Source organism: Schistocerca cancellata, chromosome 11 (genome assembly GCF_023864275.1).
Source record: "Schistocerca cancellata isolate TAMUIC-IGC-003103 chromosome 11, iqSchCanc2.1, whole genome shotgun sequence".
Taxonomy (NCBI): domain Eukaryota; kingdom Metazoa; phylum Arthropoda; class Insecta; order Orthoptera; family Acrididae; genus Schistocerca; species Schistocerca cancellata.
Window position 1 is genome coordinate 108,183,856 of NC_064636.1, and position 19,980 is coordinate 108,203,835.

At 39.0% G+C, this 19,980-nt stretch overlaps 1 protein-coding gene across 3 annotated transcripts in view; it reads left to right on the forward strand.

The window, feature by feature from the left end:
* The first annotated feature begins 15,661 nt into the window (after positions 1–15,661).
* Positions 15,662–19,980, forward strand: part of LOC126108453 (putative nuclease HARBI1) — a 52,889-nt gene continuing 48,570 nt past the window's right edge. The window contains exons 1-4 of one of the 3 annotated variants that reach the window (XR_007523528.1): positions 15,662–15,802; positions 15,897–15,977; positions 16,070–16,132; positions 16,240–17,323. Coding sequence is in view for 2 of the 3 variants with exons in the window: in XM_049913665.1 (XP_049769622.1) it covers positions 15,906–15,977; positions 16,070–16,132; positions 16,240–17,323 (1,219 nt within the window). In the remaining variant the exon portion in view is untranslated. The remainder of the gene's footprint in view (positions 15,803–15,896; positions 15,978–16,069; positions 16,133–16,239; positions 17,324–19,980) is intronic. The other 2 variants (XM_049913665.1, XM_049913666.1) reach the window with 2 other exon arrangements.

Sequence of the window (19,980 nt, forward strand, 5' to 3'; positions counted from 1 at the left end):
GATTAGGAAATGAGACACTTAAAGTAGTAAAGGAGTTTTGCTATTTGGGGAGCAAAATAACTGATGATGGTCGAAGTAGAGAGGATATGAAATGTAGGCTGGCAATGGGAAGGAAAGCGTTTCTGAAGAAGAGAAATTTGTTAACATCGAGTATAGATTTAAGTGTCAGGAAGTCATTTCTGAAAGTATTTGTATGGAGTGTAGCCACGTATGGAAGTGAAACATGGACGGTAAATAGTTTGGACAAGAAGAGAATAGAAGCTTTTGAAATGTGGTGCTACAGAAGAATGCTGAAGATTAGATGGGTAGATCACATAACTAATGAGGAAGTATTGAATAGGATTGGGGAGAAGAGAAGTTTGTGGCACAACTTGACTAGAAGAAGGGATCGGTTGGTAGGACATGTTCTGAGGCATCAAGGGACTACCAATTTAGTATTGGAGGGCAGTGTGGAGGGTAAAAATCGTAGGGGGAGACCAAGAGATGAATACACGAAGCAGATTCAGAAGGATGTAGGATGCAGTAGGTACTGGGAGATGAAGAAGCTTGCACAGAATAGAGAAGCATGGAGAACTGCATCAAACCAGTCTCAGGACTGAAGACCACAACAACAACAACAACAAACCATGACCCTAGGTGTAGCTCCGGTGTGTCTAGCACACAGACAAGCTGGTTGCAGACCATCTGGCCTCCTCCAAAAAAAAAAAAAAAAAAAAAAAAACCACACGAACATCACTGGCGCTGAGACAGAACCAGCTTTCATCAGAAAACACAACAGACCTCCACCTACCCCTCCAATGAGCTCTCGACTGACACTGCTGGAGTCGCAAATGGCGGTGGTTTGGGGTCAGTGGAATACACGCTACAGTGCGTCTGGCTCTGAGCTGTCCTTGAAGTAACCGATCAGTAACAGTTCTTTGTGTCACAGTGGTGCCAACTGCTGCTCAAACTGTTGCTGCAAATGCAGGACGGTGCGCCACAGTGCATGGGGGCTTATTTAATTTTTATTAAATATTATGCAAATATTTTTTACTGTCTGTCCGGTTACGCAGCCTCGTAACCGGTTGGCCCTGAGTAGTATTAGTACGCAATCTGACTGCATAGAATAACAACAAAGAATGAAACAAAACTTCCGTTAACACAATTAATTAATTAAGTCCCCGGCAACTATAAAACGTACGAAACGACAAAACACAAATGTAACTGTTCTGTAAGTGGAAGAGTGATTCAACAGACACATCTGGCACGGTTCTTCCTCAATAAGACCAGATATTTTAAACACCATTTATACTGAAGTAATTAAAAAAAAACAGAAATACTATAATTGGACTAGAAACCACAAATACAGTCTAATACAAGAACACGAGCCAGATGCTTGTTGACTGAACCTGTTACCAAGAGGCATTATTGTTTAAGACTTTGAAATAATAAAAAAAAAGGAATCTTTTTACCTTCATATATATTGACGAAAAGTACACTCTAGTCCATCAAAGCAATATGACAACATCTGAACAACCACTCTCCATGGGATATTCTCAACGACACGCTACTGCAACATCTCCACAAGCACTCTCTACCACCGCTTCTCGACAAGCACTCTCCACGACGACTTCACGACAAGCACTGCCTACCACCGCTTCTGAACAACCACTGCCTGTGGAGGCGGCTGAATAATACTCTCTGGCGAAATCTCTGGCGCTGTGGCTCAGTGTAGCCACCTTTCAACAGCCATACGCCGAACACGATAGTCTTCACTCTCAGAAGTGCCGTCTGGAACTGCCTTCTTGCGACTGTACATTGCTGCCGACAGTCATGCACAGTGGCTACTTTCTTGCCAATTGTTTCTGCAGTATTGCAGAAGTAACATGGAGACTCTTGTAGCCCTATTACAGGACTCCATTCAAACTCAGCCAGGTGCTGATAACGGCGTCCTTATCGCCTTAAAGGCATTCTTGGCTAACAGCAACTCACCATGTCCAACCTAAAAGGTAAATACACTACTGGCCAATAAAATTGCTACACCACGAAGATGACGTGCTACAGACGCGAATTGTAACCGACAGGAAGAAGATGCTGTGATATGCAAATGATTAGTTTTTTAGAGCATTCACACAAGGTTGGCGCCGGTGGCGACACTTACAACGTGCTGACATGAGGGAAGTTTCCAACCGATTTCTCATACACAAACAGCAGTCGACGGCGTTGCCTGGTGAAACGTTATTGTGATGCCTCGTGTGAGGAGGAGAAATGCGTACCATCACGTTTCCGACTTTGATAAAGGTCGGATTGTAGCCAGTCGCGATTGCGGTTTATCGTATCGCGACATTGCTGCTCGCGTCGGTCGAGATCCAATGACTGTTAGCAGAATATGGAATAGGTAGGTTCAGGAGGGTAATACGGAACGTCGTGCTGGATCCCAACGGCCTCGTATCACTAGCAGTCGAGATGACAGGCATCTTATCCGCATGGCTGTAGCAGATCGTGCAGCCACGTCTCGATCTCTGAGTCAACAGATGGGGACGTTTGCAAGGCGACAACCGTCTGCACGAACAGTTCGATTATGTTTGCAGCAGCACGGACTATCAGCTCAGAGACTGTGGCTGCGGTTACCCTTGACGCTGTATCACAGACAGGAGCGCCTGCGATTGTCTACTCAACGACGAACCTGTATGCACGAATGGCAAAACGTCATTTTTCGAATGAATCCTGGTTCTGTTTACAGCATCATGATTGTCGCATCAGTGTTTGGCGACATCGCGGTGAACGCACATTGGAAGCGTGTATTCGTCATCCCCATACTGGCTTATCACCCGGCGTGATGGTATGCGGTGCCATTGGTTACATGTCTCGGTCACCTCTTGTTCAGACTGACGGCACTTTGAACAGTGGACGTTACATTTCAGATGTGTTACGACCCGTGGTTCCTGTTTTCACTCGATCCCAGCGAAAACCTAGATTTCAGCAGGATAATGCACGACCACATGTTGCAGGTCCTGTATGGGCCTTTCTGGATACGCCAGTCACTACTCTTGATGAACTGTGGTATCGTGTTCAAGCTGCATGGGCAGCCGAACCTGTGCACGCCATCCAAGCTCTTTTTGACACAATGCCCAGGCATATCAAGGCCGTTATTACGGCCAGAGGTGGTTGTTCTGGGTACTGATTTCTCAGGGTCTATGCACCCAAATTGCATGAAAATGTAATCGCATGTCAGTTCTAGTATAATATATTTGTCCAATGAATACCCGTTTATCATCTGCATTCCTTCTTGGTGTAGCAATTTTAATGGCCAGTAGTGTAACAGCCTGTGTTTAAACCAAATCTGGTTTATGTCCTCATAGTGGTACTACTACCGTCACTATTTATGTAGAGTCTTTCAGATGTAGGAAGACGCCTACTATCTTAATGTCACACAACTCCTTCTTAGTGCTCCAGCTTTTTTCTCTTAGTATATTAAAGAAGGCATCTACAAAAGATACTGTTTGCAAAACATTTAGCTGTCCCATTTTAGAATATTGCCTAAATGCGTGTGACCCATATCAAATATTACTGCTGGAGCAAATGTAATCTCAATGTATTGCTCACTTGCAAGAACGACAATTCACAGGCGCTGCCTGAGACATAAAATATCTTTGCCCCTGACAAAAGAGAGCTGCAATAGAGTCGCAGGTCAGAGCAGTGTCTGCCGCAGTTGCAGTCGCTCGCTGCTACAGTGTAGTTGTAGTCTGTCACTGGTACAGCGCAGTTTATAGTTAGTAGCTGTTAAAGTCACAGTGCAGAACAAATTGTAAAATTTTATTATATGGAACACTAGTGTAACCTTCCTGTAAAAATATAAAATAATAAAAATATAAAATAATGAAATTTGGATAAATAAGTTCTTATGTATGAAAATTGATAAATCTTAATTAATGAAAAACTGACAAATTTTGATGTAAGCAGCACTACGCTATGGCATTGTGAAATCAATGTGAATCTGTCCGTGAGAATGAAACTGAAAAATTCTTACCTTGTAATGGTGTCGCCAAATAACGCTGTCTATATATCTGCTCGTAAATGGTCAGTTTAGTGCAATGCTGGCCTATCTACTAATACTGAATAACATATGTCAGAGAACCTGAATTACTTGACAAACTGACGTTAGTTAGCGACACAGGTGCACAGCAGGTCATCTGATTACTAAAGAGCACATAGCTATGATCGGACAAAAATTCTGGAATATTTTAATTTAGATAAATGACTTGATCGGAACTGGCAATGACTTAAGGGGAAATTGTACTTTTATAGTTGACCGGTAAAAACAATTGTATTCTGAAAATTTTTATGCTATTGATAAAGATCTACAATCCATCACACAAGAAAATTGAATATAGTACAAGTCTGCGACAACTGGTGCTGATGAATCACAAAAGGAAAGATTGAAACAAATTCATATTAAAATTTCAGACAATTTCCTTAACTACACGCATGCCAGTAAAAATAATAAATTTTACCTTACAACAGATGGTTGACTTAATTACTCTGTTGATTTTTCTTTATATTAACAATTATTCATTTGTTTATCATCATCTCATCCAGCCCTGCGGCTGATCACAATTATTATTCAGTTCCATATAATAAAATTTTACAATTTGTTCTGCACTGTGACTTTAACAACTACTAACTATAAACTGCACTGTACGAGCGACAGGCTACAACTGCACTGTAGCAGCGAGTGACTGCAACTGCGGCAGAGACTGCTCTGACCTGCAACTCTATTGCAGCTCTCTTTTGTCAGGGGCAAAGATATTTTATGTCTCAGGCAGCGCCTGTGAATTGTCGTTCTTGCAAGTGAGCAATACATCAAGATTTCATTTCTTCCAGCAGGGTGGTGAACCTCTTACAACGTGTACCAAGAACGACAGTATGTGTGTTCGCAGGGATGACGTGTTGTGGAAGAGCGTCACAAAATTGCTGAAAAACATGTATTATCAGGCGCTTGAAGAGAGACACCAGTTATTCTGCGAAAGCCTACTTAGCGTCAAGAATCAGTATTAAGTGAAGAATCTAGAGATATTCTTCAGCCTTGCATGTATCACTCCCATGCAAACCATGAAGACACAATTAGATGAAGTACTACATGCACAAGGGCATTTAAGCAGCCATTCTTCCCACTCCTTACATGAATGAAATGGAAGGAAATACGTGGAACCACAGGGAGTACCCTCTGCCAAGAAAATTAAAGTCATTAGCATCGACAAAAGATAATGTTATGCATCTGGTGGAATAGAGACGGTGAGGTGTGCTACGAATTGCTTCCCCGAGGTGTAACCATTACTGTAGACATTGTCAACAACTTAGTCGTCTTGCAGACACAGAAGTTGGTTTGGGAAGTCATTCCACACCCACCTTATTCACCTGAACTAGCGCTCTCAGATTTTCACCTTTTTCGCTCAGTATCGAACAGTCTTCAAGGAACTTCTTTGTGAATGAAACTGCGCTCCGAACATGGCTCAACAAGTTCTTCACCTTAAAACCACGTATTTTTACAGCTGGGGAATCGAAAAGTTATCCAGCATTAGCAGACTATTGTAAATAGTGAGGTAGTGTATATTATTGGTAAATAAAGTCTCTGTTATGTGTATCTGTCCCGTTTATTAAACTTATGGTAAAAAGCTACGAACTTAAGCACCAACCCAACAGTTCATTTCCTCATTAACTGTTATATTCATTCTTTTGCATAACATTTCACATATGCTTTTCCAAGTACAAATCAAAACATAAGCAGTGTAACTCTTATTATAGTATGTTTCCAAAGAGTTTCTCCCTGGATATTAACTCAAGCCAAGTAGAAAACGGTATGGCACAAATGGCGCCCATCAAGCATAACACAAGACATGTAAGTGCTCTAGGACATTCAGCAACGTACCATGACTCAAAATAACGTTATTATGATTTCCGTCTTTTAGATTACTTATCTAATTCAGCTTATATAATATTTCCAGATATCTGATAATAAAAGTTACAAAATTTCCAAATATCAAAGTTGGAAACTTACTGTTATGTTGTAGTATCGATTATACATCGATAGAAAAAGAAATAAAAATACAGATAGAAATGTACACTTTGTCCACATTTGAAACATAAAAGTAAAAAAAGAAAATTAAAATTAATGTGGAATTGTTTGGAGAGCGTTTGGTGTTCATTATTTGCAATTAATTTTCGTAGTATAAACTCAAAGTATCAGAGTATATCGATATGCAGACAGAAAATTAGATATGGAGAAAACATCATGGAGATAAAAAGAAGGTAGTCGTGATTATGCCACAAGGTTGAAGCCGACATCCGCCATCTTACATAGCCCAAAAACATTGGTTTCACCGCATTTGTACTTCCATGGTTCACTGCAGTGATACTTCCCCTGTGACATCACTCTGATGTGTCCATGCCCAATTTCGATCATTGGGGATATTTCTGACTTTCGTGGTCGTATCGAAAATACCATATGCTGCTTTGTTTTTATGGAGACGTAGTAGTTTCACCAAAAGTGCTAACTTGCGTCGTTTACGAGTGTACTAATCGATCCTATCGTGCTCTATAGTTCGCATTTCGTTCGTAAGTGGAGCCATCCAAGCAATATTTTCTTCTGTATACATGAATTATACTTGCGCTGTTTAATTTTATTATAGTGGTTTTATCTCTGTCACTTGACGTTAGATTTCCTATCGATTCCCACGCAGTTCTGTTTCGTTGACTTGTCAATAGCCGTTCACTTTGTTGACATGTGCAAGATACTACAGTGTGCATTGTTTCTTTCCTTATTGCACATTTTATGGGCTAACAAAGAATGCGTAGGTAAATTTTTTCCAAACGTGAACATTAAAAATGTTGCTCATACGAGTTGAAAGCTGAAAATGTGACGAACAAGAAGCAGTGCCAGTAAGCCAACACACATTAGTTTCGGAGCTCAGTTTCATTTGCTATCGATACAAATACAGCAGTAGTGGAATGAAGAGGATTACGAAAGCATCATTTTCACATCATATCCTTCTCTTCTTGGTTATTTGGCATATATCAGTGCAAAGCAAGTTACATTAATTATGCCAAATGTATCGTACTACTAGAGCAAATACGCACTTAAGAATAGAAAAACGTTCGAATTGCCATCCTTATAATTCACGTAAGCATTGTAGGTTTTAGTATTTAAAACAGCTCTTGTGTGCACGAGACAGAAATAATGAACAACATGCAATCGTAAGTAGTAGTCTGTTAATGTTTTGGGCTGTTTGAAATGACGGCAGGTCCTACCCATTCAGGTTTCAAAATAATGTATAGTGTATGTCTGTAGCGCCATCTCCCTTCTTTTTTTACCTCCATGCAAAACCTGCACTCAGGAATTAGAAACCTCTATGAACGTCCACAGATATGAAACAACTCACATCTGGCCAGAATTTAAGTCGTATTGTATCATTCGTTAATTGAGCAGAAGTTCCGATAGGACTGGATTCATCATAAGGTCACTGCAATAAACTAATATGCTGCCACAAGAATGGTCCTGTTACCTTTGATATGCCCTTGCCATCTTCATACAATCTTAGAACTAACTTATCGAGTGTAATGTGGACCATAGTGCAATTTGTTGTTTCTTACATAAATAAAAATAAAATCTAGTATCGCAATGAGTTTCAATACAGGAACCTCCAGGTTCGTAGGATTAGCACTTAATGGACAGAATCACAATGCACTGAAAAAGTACATCGAGTTAACATAATGAGACTTTTATTCATTATTAGGGACAGGTTATTGTAACTTTTCGTAATACATTGGCAGGTTCTCACTTTCACAGAAAGAAAAAGCAGCATTCGCTTCCAAAATAGCAATGAACGTACCAGATGAAAACATAATAAGCTGCTGCCTTAATACATCTGCAATCTAATATCACTATACCTAGCGAGCCTATACAGGATCTCTAACGATGCCGTATCAACAGAGAGCTCTATCACTGCTTTCAGTAGTCTAGGATGCCCATTCCCATGGGAGACTGAACCTCATAAGGGGACTGCACACATTCAATATTTATTGACAATACTAGTTTATCAAACCTTCAGTACACTGAAGCGAAATCACACCATTAATGTTACTGACAAAAATTTTCAGTTTATAATATGGCTTTTGCGAGGTTAAAATTTCGAACACCCAAAAGAAAGAGTGTGCTGCAATTACATTACATATAACTTGCAAGCAACAGAAAACAACGAAAAGAAGGAAGTGGGTCCGACAGTGGTTGAAAAAAAAAGGAGCGAATGGTCACATGTTAATCTAGGGAAATTCCATGTCAAACTGCTTCATTTCAGAATATTTCCCTGCTCGACTATCACAGATTTAAATTAAGTTTTATGTGAACATTCTCCCATGCCCCCAATGAACATTGGTAAAGTTTAACGTTCATCAAAGCAATACTGGCCGAGATATAGTCACTTGCGCGACTTTGGACAGAGCAAGTGAGAATTTCTGGCAATCTTGTTCTGTTATATCTCAGGCAATATTTCGTTGATAGAAGTTAAATTTGCCTATCTTGTACAGCTTCATGCGTTCTCTTAATAATAATAATGACGAGAATTTTACAAGCCATATTCAGCCAGAAAATTTTAAGATAAAATCACCCAAAAAAAATCGGCTCATGGAAAAACTTCAGTTTGGCTTCTTATATCTCGTCAGTTACAGGCATGATAAACATGAAACTTTGGACACGATTTATAAGCAAGGATTTTCAGTATAACATATATTTTTTTTCTTCAAAGTCAGTGCAAACATTAGTTTTTTCGTAAAAATTACAAAAATAGACTGCATTAAATCAGCTTTTTGAAAATCTGTTTTCCATTATTGATTTCAAAATAATCACACTTAGAAAGAGCATGTTTTCAGGCATTCAGAAATTCACATTCGATTTTCCAATGTTTGCCTTCAATAACTGAATACGACAGACGAATTTGACGAAATGTACCACAGCAAGAGGCTAAGTTGCAGCAACATGTTTGTGTTTCCTTGCATGAAATTTTTATTTTTAAAAACTGACATGTAATATCTCACTAAATTTCGTTCATCCATGGTGACATTGGCACTACCAGTCAAGGACATGAACTGTCAACCCCATTACCCATCACCTGAGCAATGCCAGCCATGGTTGGGTTTCTTCATTCAGGTTCACAAGCCTATAGTTTGGCTTATTAATTTAACTTCCAAAGCCTTGTGGTGGTATCTGTCTGCTTACAAATCCATTTGCTAAGTATCTTATCTCAAATCTATAACAGTATCTTGCATAGGCACCAAGCAAAAAGTAATATCAATTTTAATTTAATTGCAACATTATTGTGACATTAATAAAACAATAGCTTTGTAAGCATACAGGTACCATTTAGGGACTTTGAACCTAAATTAAGAAATCAATTTACAGGTTTGCGAACCTGGATGAAGTAACCCACCTATGGCTGGTATTGCACATCTGACAAGTGTGACCCCTATGGTGGTTCATGTCCTGCAACCAGTAGTGCCAATGTCACCATGGAACAGTGCACTATAGCAAGATATTATTTGTCAGTTTAATAACAAAAAACAAATGCAACAAAACACAGACAGCAGGTTGCTGCAATGTAGTCTGTTGCAGTGGTACATTCTCTCAGATTTGCCCATCATTTTCAGGTATTGTTAATGCAAGTTGGACAATCAAATGTGATTTTATGAATGCATGAATAAGTGCCTTTTCCAACTGTGATTAGTTTGAAATCAATTATGGAAAACAAATTTTCTAAAAGCAAGTTGAATGTAATCTATTTCTGTAAGTCGTACAAATATAATTACCTTTCATATGATTTTTAGCAGTTTAGGAAGCAATACATAAATGATATTTTATATTGGAAAATCTTATGTTCATAATTATTATGTCCAAATTTTCATGTTTATAGTGCCTGACATCAACGAGATATAAGAACCCATAGTTAAAACTTTGTAGATTACTGGAAAATAATAGATGAATGAAAGTTTCTATTCCACATCCTTGAGATACAGACCTATAGTGTACTAAGTCCCATGTTCAGCAAGCGGTTACTCTCCAATGTATAACAATCCAAAGTTTGCATTCATTTTGTACCATGATTATCGCTACCAATTTTGATTGAAATTATGTGGCATTGTTAACATGCGCTGGAAAATCAAATACACTTTTTAGAGGTTAAAACCATGGCATTTCTAACGAGCCCCATTTGGAGAGTTTTGTAGAACATGGTTTTTTGCAAAATCAGGTCGAAAATACTGCAGTTTATATTTTTTTACAAAATTTTCAGTTTTGCACTTCATTTATTTACTACTGGAAAATGGTACATAGGTGAAACTTTGTATCTGAATACTTGATGTCGTTAGGTTACTGCATGCCACCTTTCAACTTCGTCATGCATCTAGTTTTTTTTTTTTTTTCGTCATCAGTCTTAGCAGATGTCCTATCATCCTGTCCCTTCTCCTTATCAGTGTTTTCCATATATTCCTTTCCTCTCCGATTCTGCGTAGAACCTCCTCATTCCTTACCTTATCAGTCCACCTAATTTTCAACATTCGTCTATAGCACCACATCTCAAATGCTTCAATTCTCTTCTGTTCTGGTTTTCCCACAGTCCATGTTTCACTACCATACAATGCTGTACTCCAGACGTACATCCTCAGAAATTTCTTCCTCAAATTAAGGCCGGTATTTGATATTAGTAGACTTCTCTTGGCCAGAAATGCCTTTTTTGCCATAGCGAGTCTGCTTTTGATGTCCTCCTTGCTCCATCCATCATTGGTTATTTTACTGCCTAGGTAGCAGAATTCCTTAACTTCATTGACTTCGTGACCATCAATCCTGATGTTAAGTTTCTCACTGTTCTCATTTCTACTACTTCTCATTACCTTCGTCTTTCTCCGATTTACTCTTAAACCATACTGTGTACTCATTAGACTGTTCATTCCGTTCAGCAGATCATTTAATTCTTCTTCACTTTCACTCAGGATAGCAATGTCATCAGCGAATCGTATCATTGATATCCTTTCATCCTGTATTTTAATTCCACTCCTGAACCTTTCTTTTATTTCCATCATTGCTTGCTTGATGTACAGATTGAAGAGTAGGGGCGAAAGGCTACAGCCTTGTCTTACACCCTTCTTAATACGAGCACTTCGTTCTTGATCGTCCACTCTTATTATTCCCTCTTGGTTGTTGTACATATTGTATATGACCCGTCTCTCCCTATAGCTTACCCCTACTTTTTTCAGAATCTCGAACTGCTTGCACTATTTTATATTGTCGAACGCTTTTTCCAGGTCGACAAATCCTATGAAAGTGTCTTGATTTTTCTTTAGCCTTGCTTCCATTATTAGCCGTAACGTCAGAATTTCCTCTCTCGTCCCTTTACTTTTCCTAAAGCCAAACTGATCGTCACCTAGCGCATTCTCAATTTTCTTTTCCATTCTTCTGTATATTATTCTTGTAAGGAGCTTCGATGCATGAGCTGTGAAGCTGATTGTGCGATAATTCTCGCACTTGTCAGCTCTTGCCGTCTTCGGAAATGTGTGGATGATGCTTTTCCGAAAGTCAGATGGTATATCGCCAGACTCATATATTCTACACACCAACGTGAATAGTCGTTTTGTTGCCACTTCCCTCAATGATTTTAGAAATTCTGATGGAATGTTATCTATCCCTTCTGCCTTATTTGACCGTAAGTCCTCCAAAGCTCTTTTAAATTCCGATTCTAATACTGGATCCCCTATCTCTTCTAAATCGACTCCTGTTTCTTCTTCTATCACATCAGACGAATCTTCACCCTCATAGAGGCTTTCAATGTATTCTTTCCACCTATCTGCTCTCTCTTCTGCATTTAACAGTGGAATTCCCGTTGCACTCTTAATGTTACCACTGTTGCTTTTAATGTCACCAAAGGTTGTTTTGACTTTCCTGTATGCTGAGTCTGTCCTTCTGACAATCATATCTTTTTCGATGTCTTCACATTTTTCCTGCAGCCATTTCGTCTTAGCTTCCCTGCACTTCCTATTTATTTCATTCCTCAGCGACTTGTATTTCTGTATTCCTGATTTTCCCGGAACATGTTTGTACTTCCTCCTTTCATCAATCAACTGAAGTATTTCTTCTGTTACCCATGGTTTCTTCGCAGCTACCTTCTTTGTACCTACGTTTTCCTTCCCAACTTCTGTGATGGCCCTTTTTAGAGATGTCCATTCCTCTTCAACTGCACTGCCTACTGCGCTATTCCTTATTGCTGTATCTATAGCGTTAGAGAACTTCAAACGTATCTCGTCATTCCTTAGTACTTCCGTATCCCAGTTCTTTGCATATTGATTCTTCCTGACTAATGTCTTGAACTTCAGCCTACTCTTCATCACTACTATATTGTGATCTGAGTCTGTATCTGCTCCTGGGTACGCTTTACAATCCAGTATCTGATTTCGGAATCTCTGTCTGACCATGATGTAATATAATTGAAATCTTCCCATATCTCCTGGCCTTTTCCAAGTATACCTCCTCCTCTTGTGATTCTTGAACAGGGTATTCGCTATTACTAGCTGAAACTTGTTACAGAACTCAATTAGTCTTTCTCCTCTTTCATTCCTTGTCCCAAGCCCATATTCTCCTGTAACCTTTTCTTCTACTCCTTCCCCTACAACTGCATTCCAGTCGCCCATGACTATTAGATTTTCGTCCCCCTTTACATACTGCATTACCCTTTCAGTATCCTCATACACTTTCTCTATCTGTTCATCTTCAGCTTGCGACGTTGGCATGCATACCTGAACTATCGTTGTCGGTGTTGGTCTGCTGTCGATTCTGATTAGAACAACCCGGTCACTGAACTGTTCACAGTAACACACCCTCTTCCTATTCATAACGAATCCTACACCTGTTATACCATTTTCTGCTGCTGTTGATATTACCCGATACTCATCTGACCAGAAATCCTTGTCTTCCTTCCACTTCGCTTCACTGACCCCTACTATATCTAGATTGAGCCTTTGCATTTCCCTTTTCAGATTTTCTAGTTTCCCTACCATGTTCAAGCTTCTGACATTCCACGCCCCGACTCGTAGAACGTTATCCTTTCGTTGATTATTCAATCTTTTTCTCATGGTAACCTCCCCCTTGGCAGTCCCCTCCGAGAGATCCGAATGGGGGACTATTCCGGAATCTTTTGCCAATGGAGAGATCATCATGACACTTCTTCAATTACAGGCCACATGTCCTGTGGATACACGTTACGTTCCTTTAATGCAGTGGTTTCCATTGCCTTCTGCATCCTCATGTCGTTGATCATTGCTAATTCTTCCGCCTTTAGGGGCAATTTCCCACCCCTAGGACGAGAGAGTGCCCTGAACCTCTATCCGCTCCTCCGCCCTCTTTGACAAGGCCGTTGGCAGAATAAGGCGGACTTCTTTTGCCGGAAGTCTTCGGCCGCCAATGCTGATTATTTATGAAAATTTAGGCAGTGGCGGGGATCGAACCTGGGACCGAAGATGTTTTAATTATGAATCAAAGACGCTACCCCTAGACCACGGGTACCCGGGATATAAGGAGCAAAACTCTGAAATTTTTCGAGGTGAGAAGTTTTTCTGGCGATTTTGTCTACAATTTACTGCCTGAGTATGGTTTGTAAAATTATTTTCATTATTGTTCTTAAGAGAACGCATAAAGCTCTACAAGATGGCCAAATTTCATTGCTTTCAACAAAATATCACCCGAGATATACAGTCTCCAGAAATTCACACTCGCTTTGCGAGAAGCGCGCATGAAGTCAAACAAGTGACTACATCTCGGCCATTATTGCTTTGACGAATGATGAACTTTACCGGTTTTCATTGGGGACATGGACAACTGTTCATATAAAATTTTATCGAAATCCACTATGTTCGAGCAGGGAGGACTAGGCGAGTTGATATGGAATGACTTTACTGATTGAAATCATAACCATGCACCTGAAAGATATCATAAATTTCCATTGAGTACAAGGCATAAATGTTGATATGGGATAAAACATTACATTAATGATAGAGACAGTTGCAGTCGGCGAGAGGCGGGTTGCAACGTTGAGGTTTCTGGCGACAGGCAGGTCATACAAATGCTCGAAGTTTAGCTCTGTAATATCACCAAATACAGTTATTAAAATTCTATGGAAACCTGTGAAGCAAGAATATCTGCCTGCCAAGGACATGTTCAGGCAGTTAACGTAAAACATTATTTTATGTTTGTGGTAATTTGGTGAAATTGACGACATTTCGCAGACCTCTTACTAGCCGTTGCAGATATATAACTTATTTTTCGAAGTGGAAACGTTTTCCTAACTGCTATGTGATTCACCAACCTGCACTATATTTTCAGATTTGTAAAGTAAGCAACGTCTTAGAGAATCCTCCGTTGCCCATCTTGAAGTGGTGTGTACAATGTTAACCATTGCATAGATCTATTAAAATTGTTTTGTATTAAAAGACTGCTTGAAAAATTGAATCTGAGGTAGGATATGCACAAAGGCGAATTGAAAACATAAACAGTGGACACTAGCAGCTTGTGGCTGGTTCATGAAGTTGTGTGAACATCTCAATGGAGAATATTGTCAAACTGCCAATACTTGACCTCACACATTCAGTATGTTTTGACAATACTGGGAATGTTTTGAGGGTCATCAGTTCAGCTCGTCAGAATTTCCATATTTTTAGTGCTCTCAGACGGACAATATACCGCAGAAGTAAGGCTGTGAGGACAGGGCTCAAGTCGTACTCGGGTAGGTCAGATGGTAGAGCACTTGCCCGCGAAAGGCAAAGGCGGGTTCGAGTCTCGGTCCATCACACAGTTTTAATCTGCCAGGAAATGTCATATCAGCGCACTCTCTGCTGCAGAGTGAAAACCTCATTCTGGAAATATACCGACGGTTTGACAATGTTGTTGAGCAAGTGAGGGCCCCTTAACGTTTATTCGAGTAGAGATTCGGGGCAGTTTTACGATCTTGCACAGATCGGAAGTTGTTTTCGGGCAGCGAATTCTCCCCATGATCGTCCTAGTCGTTTCTGAGTTGCCGAAAGCTGTGCACATTTAATTCTACAATATGGCAGTAACCAATTGTGGTTTCCAAGTGTCATATAGGTACCTCTTCAGGGAGCTAGGCATTTTTATCACTCAGCACGACACCAGGAGATATATTCGCTAATGAAATTCGTCATAAATAATTCCTCACAATTTAAGAAAAACAGTGATGTCCATATATCCTACGCAAGAGGAAAAACGACCTTTATTAACCATAGCTAAAGGTGTTAGTGGCTTAGAAAGGATTTTGACCATTTGCCCAGTAACATAAAATGTCTGACAGGTAGCGAAGCAAGTTTTAAATATATGGGTAATTTAAAATAATTTCTCCTGGAGAACTACAATTATTCCATTGACGAATTTCTACTTAAAAGCTAGTAGCCAGTAAAGAAAAAACTGAAAATAATAATATGTTCACAAATGTTAACACTAATCATTTATAAATATCCTGTAAACTGTCTCGTTCCACATCATTTCGATAAAAGAATCGTTCAAATAATCTATGAAACATGGAAGAAAAATCTTCCAGTGCCTAAATAAACTTGTTCCAAAGATCAACGGCTGCGCATGTGCATAACTTTGTCGAACTTCGTTGGTTTGTTTACACTGTGCGGTCTGTCTGTTATCTTGTTGTAATTTGAAGCAACTTTGTTTTGGTTTCGGTTTTTTTCCTGTTTCTTGCTTTTTTGGTGCAAAATCAGTTGTAAGGTAAGCATCTTTGTGATACTGTGAAACCACTTTTACTTGAAGTAGAGCAAAGCAACTTGAACTTTCAGTAATGTGAAATTTACGATTTTTCCAGACCCTCAAAATGATTTTCGTTTGGGATTGGGATTGTAACTATCCTTCCAGTGACGATGAGTTTGAAGAAAATTTGCTTCAGGTAAGCTAATCGTTTCACTTATTCCCGTGAAATCACTTTTGATACTCCAAAATTGTGTAATATATGATATTTACGGATGAAATTCATTCCAGATGCTCAGCGATTCTGATTATTCTGTTTCCAGTGATGACGAATTTGAAGAAACGCCAGTTCAGGTAACGTAAGCATTTTATACATGCGTATGAAATCATTTTTACTTGGAGTAGTGCAAAGTGACCGGAATTGTGTGTAAAATGGTATTTACGAATGCGATTCATTCCAGATGTCCAGTGGGTCGGGTTGTATTCCTTCCAGTCATAATCAGTCTGAAGCAACATTAGTTCAGAGGACTGAGAGAGACAAGGAAGACGATGATTTCAGTCAGTCTAAAGGAACATTAGCTCAGAATAGTAAGAGACAGAAGGAAGAAGATTTTCTCGTTCAGTCTGAAGCAACGTCAGTTCAGAGGAGTAAAAGACAGAAGAAAGATGATTATTTCGATCTCGTGGTGCCGCAGTATAGTGATGCCGTGTTTTTGGAACATTTCCGTGTACGACGCCACATTGCAGAGTACATTGCAGAAAAGTACAGAAATTCTGCCTATTACAACCATCAAGCGGGTGGGAATGGAAAACTGATCCCCTTACAACAAATCCTAATTTTTTTATGGTTTGCTGGACATGAAACAGACACATTCAGAAATGTGTCAGAGAGATTCAGCATCTCTGCTAGTACTCTGTGCAACATTGTGAAAAGGGTGTCACACTTCATTAGCAATGAATACGTTGGTGTAATAAAGTGGCCGTCCGCTGCAGAAAAAGCAGGCATAGAATCATACTTCCGGTCAAACGGTTTGCCAGGTGTGGTTGGCGCCATCGGCGGCACTCATATTAAGATTGATAAACCTCAAAGCGATCCCTATTCATATTTGAACACGAAACGTTTTTATTCTATTCAATTGCAGATCGTTTCCGACCACGAGCTACGTATAAGGGACATATTCGTGGGTTATCCGGGGTCAGTCGATGACGAGACAGTGTTCAGAAAATCACCATTGTTTAAAAAGCTCGGAGAAATTTGCAGCGAGTTATGTATTGTGGGAGACGTCGCGTACCCATGCCTTAAGCATTTGCTGACTCCGTACAGAAACACCGGGCATTTAACCAGACAGCAAAATGATTTCAATCTTGTACTTTCGAGAAGTACGAGTGTTGTTGAACATTGTTTCCGTGTATTAAAGGAGCGTTTTAAGCAGTTGTTTTATATTAAGTTAAGGAACATTGAAGACATAGTTCATTTTATTCGAGCTTGCTGCATACTGCACAATATCGCCTTGAAAGACACCTTTGTATTTGAAGGAAACGAAGGTAAATATAACAGCTTTTATACTTGTAATATTGCTTGTATTTTAACATTTTTTCACAACAGACCTTACCAAAAGTGTCACGTTTTGGAGATATTTTTATTTATTTAATTGGGCAGCTTTGGATGTGATGAAGTGCATATTTGTGATGTCAGTTTTACAAAATAATAATCATATGCACTGTTTAATTATCACAGATTTTTAAGTACAAAAAACCATACAAAAGTATACATTTGGGATTTACTATATATTCTACCTATACATAGTTGAATTCTGTTATACTATACATAGATACACTGTTATACTATACATAGATACACACTTTGAATCTGCTAACATTCTGCCTATACATGTTGTAATTCTGTGACATTGTATACCTAATTCAATTCTTTGCATGAATTCATTGACTTTACATGAATTCATGAACAGTTGTTTCTTTTTTTTTTTTTAATTTATTTTATTGCCAATTAAGCACTGCTTCTTTTGCACTTAACTGTGTTGTGTTGAACTTTATTCAGTTTATAGTACCAAAGATAAGTATGAAATGTTTGAAGAGATTTTTCTTATTTTCCAAGCAGAAAGTTTTGGGGTCTAGTGAAGCAGGGGATACAACCCGTCGGCTTTGAAGAATGACGTCATTCCTTAGTCATAGATAGTAATGTCTTCACTTCGAGGCATAGATAATAAAGCAGTTCTGTGTTGTAATAAGCGCTATCATTAAAATAATTGAATGTGAATCTAAAAGCGATCGCGTGATATTCGCTAAATCATTAAACGTGTGATTTAATTAAGTTAATTGTTTGTTTCTTATTCAGACGGTACTTAATATTTTTCGTAATGATATTGAGGTAATGTGGATTATTAGTTTTTTCTTATAGAACAATTTGTAGTGTCTTATTTTCGTTGGAAATACGGAAGCGTCCGATCCCGCCCGTCTGCTTTGACCCATGACGTCACAAATATGGCGGAAACAAAAACACACACACACACACACACACACACACACACACACACACACTTTCCACAAGAAGCCTAATGACACTAACGGGACAAGCGCAGGAAATGGGGTGTTTTGGGTGGGGGGCAAACTAAATATAAACAAATTTAGACGCCTTGCGTAGCTACAACGTGTAGAGAAGACAGCCATGCATCAATACCCACCCACCTCCCCAGGGGTCGTAACCCCTGCAACCCGTAGAAGATAAAGATGCTTCAGTAGCTGATTAGTGTTTTTTGTCTTTTGTAAAAAAAAATCTCACGGGATAGAACGAACAGATCAGAAAGATAAATATAATAAACTAAAACAGAAATTGGAGGAAACAGATAATTAAAATAAGTAATAAGTGTTTTTAAATTAAAAAAAAAAATCTCACGACATAGAACGAACAGATCAGAAAAGTAAATAAAATAAGATAAAACAGAACTGGAGACAGCCACACTCAAACCAAACTCCGTGCTGTCATGACGTCACACACGACAACACCCTTACAGCACGGGTCAAAGCCGACGCGTGGGATCGGACGCTTCTGTCTACCCTTTTCGTTTATAGGAATGGATTTGTCTATCCGAATGAATCTGGACGATTTAAGGGATGTTATGGGCCAAGATATGTTGACCACAATTTGCTTCCTGCAAATGTGTGGTCTCATTGCAGAATACGTTCAGTGTTGTGAGTGCAGCGAACATATGCGCCTTATGAGTGTATCAAGTCGCCATACTCACGACTTATTCGTATGGCGCTGCAGCAAAGATCGGTTGTGGCGGTAGCTGATAAGTGTTTTTTGGCTTTTTTAAAAAAAAATCTCACGAGATAGGATAAACTGATCCTACTTTATTAAGCAATCAATAAAAAAACTAAACTAAAACATAACAGCAAAAGCTTTTGCTGTTGTGTTTTAGTTTAGTTTTTTTATTGATTGCTTAATAAGCTTTTGCTGTTATGTTTTAGTTTAGTTTTTTTATTGATTGCTTAATGATTTATTTTTTTTTTAAAGCCGAAAAACACTTATCAGCTACTAAAGGGAGCTACAACACTAAGAAGAATCGTTTCTCGGCTTTTGACAAGATCAATGTGTAGTTCCCTTTCAACAAGTGAAACACAAAGGTTAAATAAACAATCAAAACATATAAAATGAAACAGGTTGCAAATGTAACGTACATGTATTTCCACCTATTCGTTACCAGTGTACATATATCGAGGTCAATGGAAGTCTGGTATACATATATTACATACGTAGGTCCTTCTGTCATCAGTAATACTGATATGTACGTAAGAAAAGACTGTTAGTAATAGCGGAGATGAAATAAACAGCACATCTACAATTTGTATCCCGTGTTCCACTTAGGGTTTACTGAAGCGGAGGATACATCGTTCAGGTGAAGAACAGGACAGTAATGCTATGAAAACGAAGAAATCGCCTTACGACAAACTCGTATTCTCGACTGTACTTAAGCAACACACTTCGAATGAGCTTTTAATTTGTATCGGGTGTTTCATGTGAGGTTTAGTGAAGCAGGGGATACATAGTTCAAGTGAACAACAGGACAGCAATGCTAGTTGAAACTAAGAAATCGACTACGCTGAACTTGTATCCCATACTGCACTTAAGCAATATAGTTCGAAAGACTTTCGAGATACAACTGACATACATGTAACGTGAT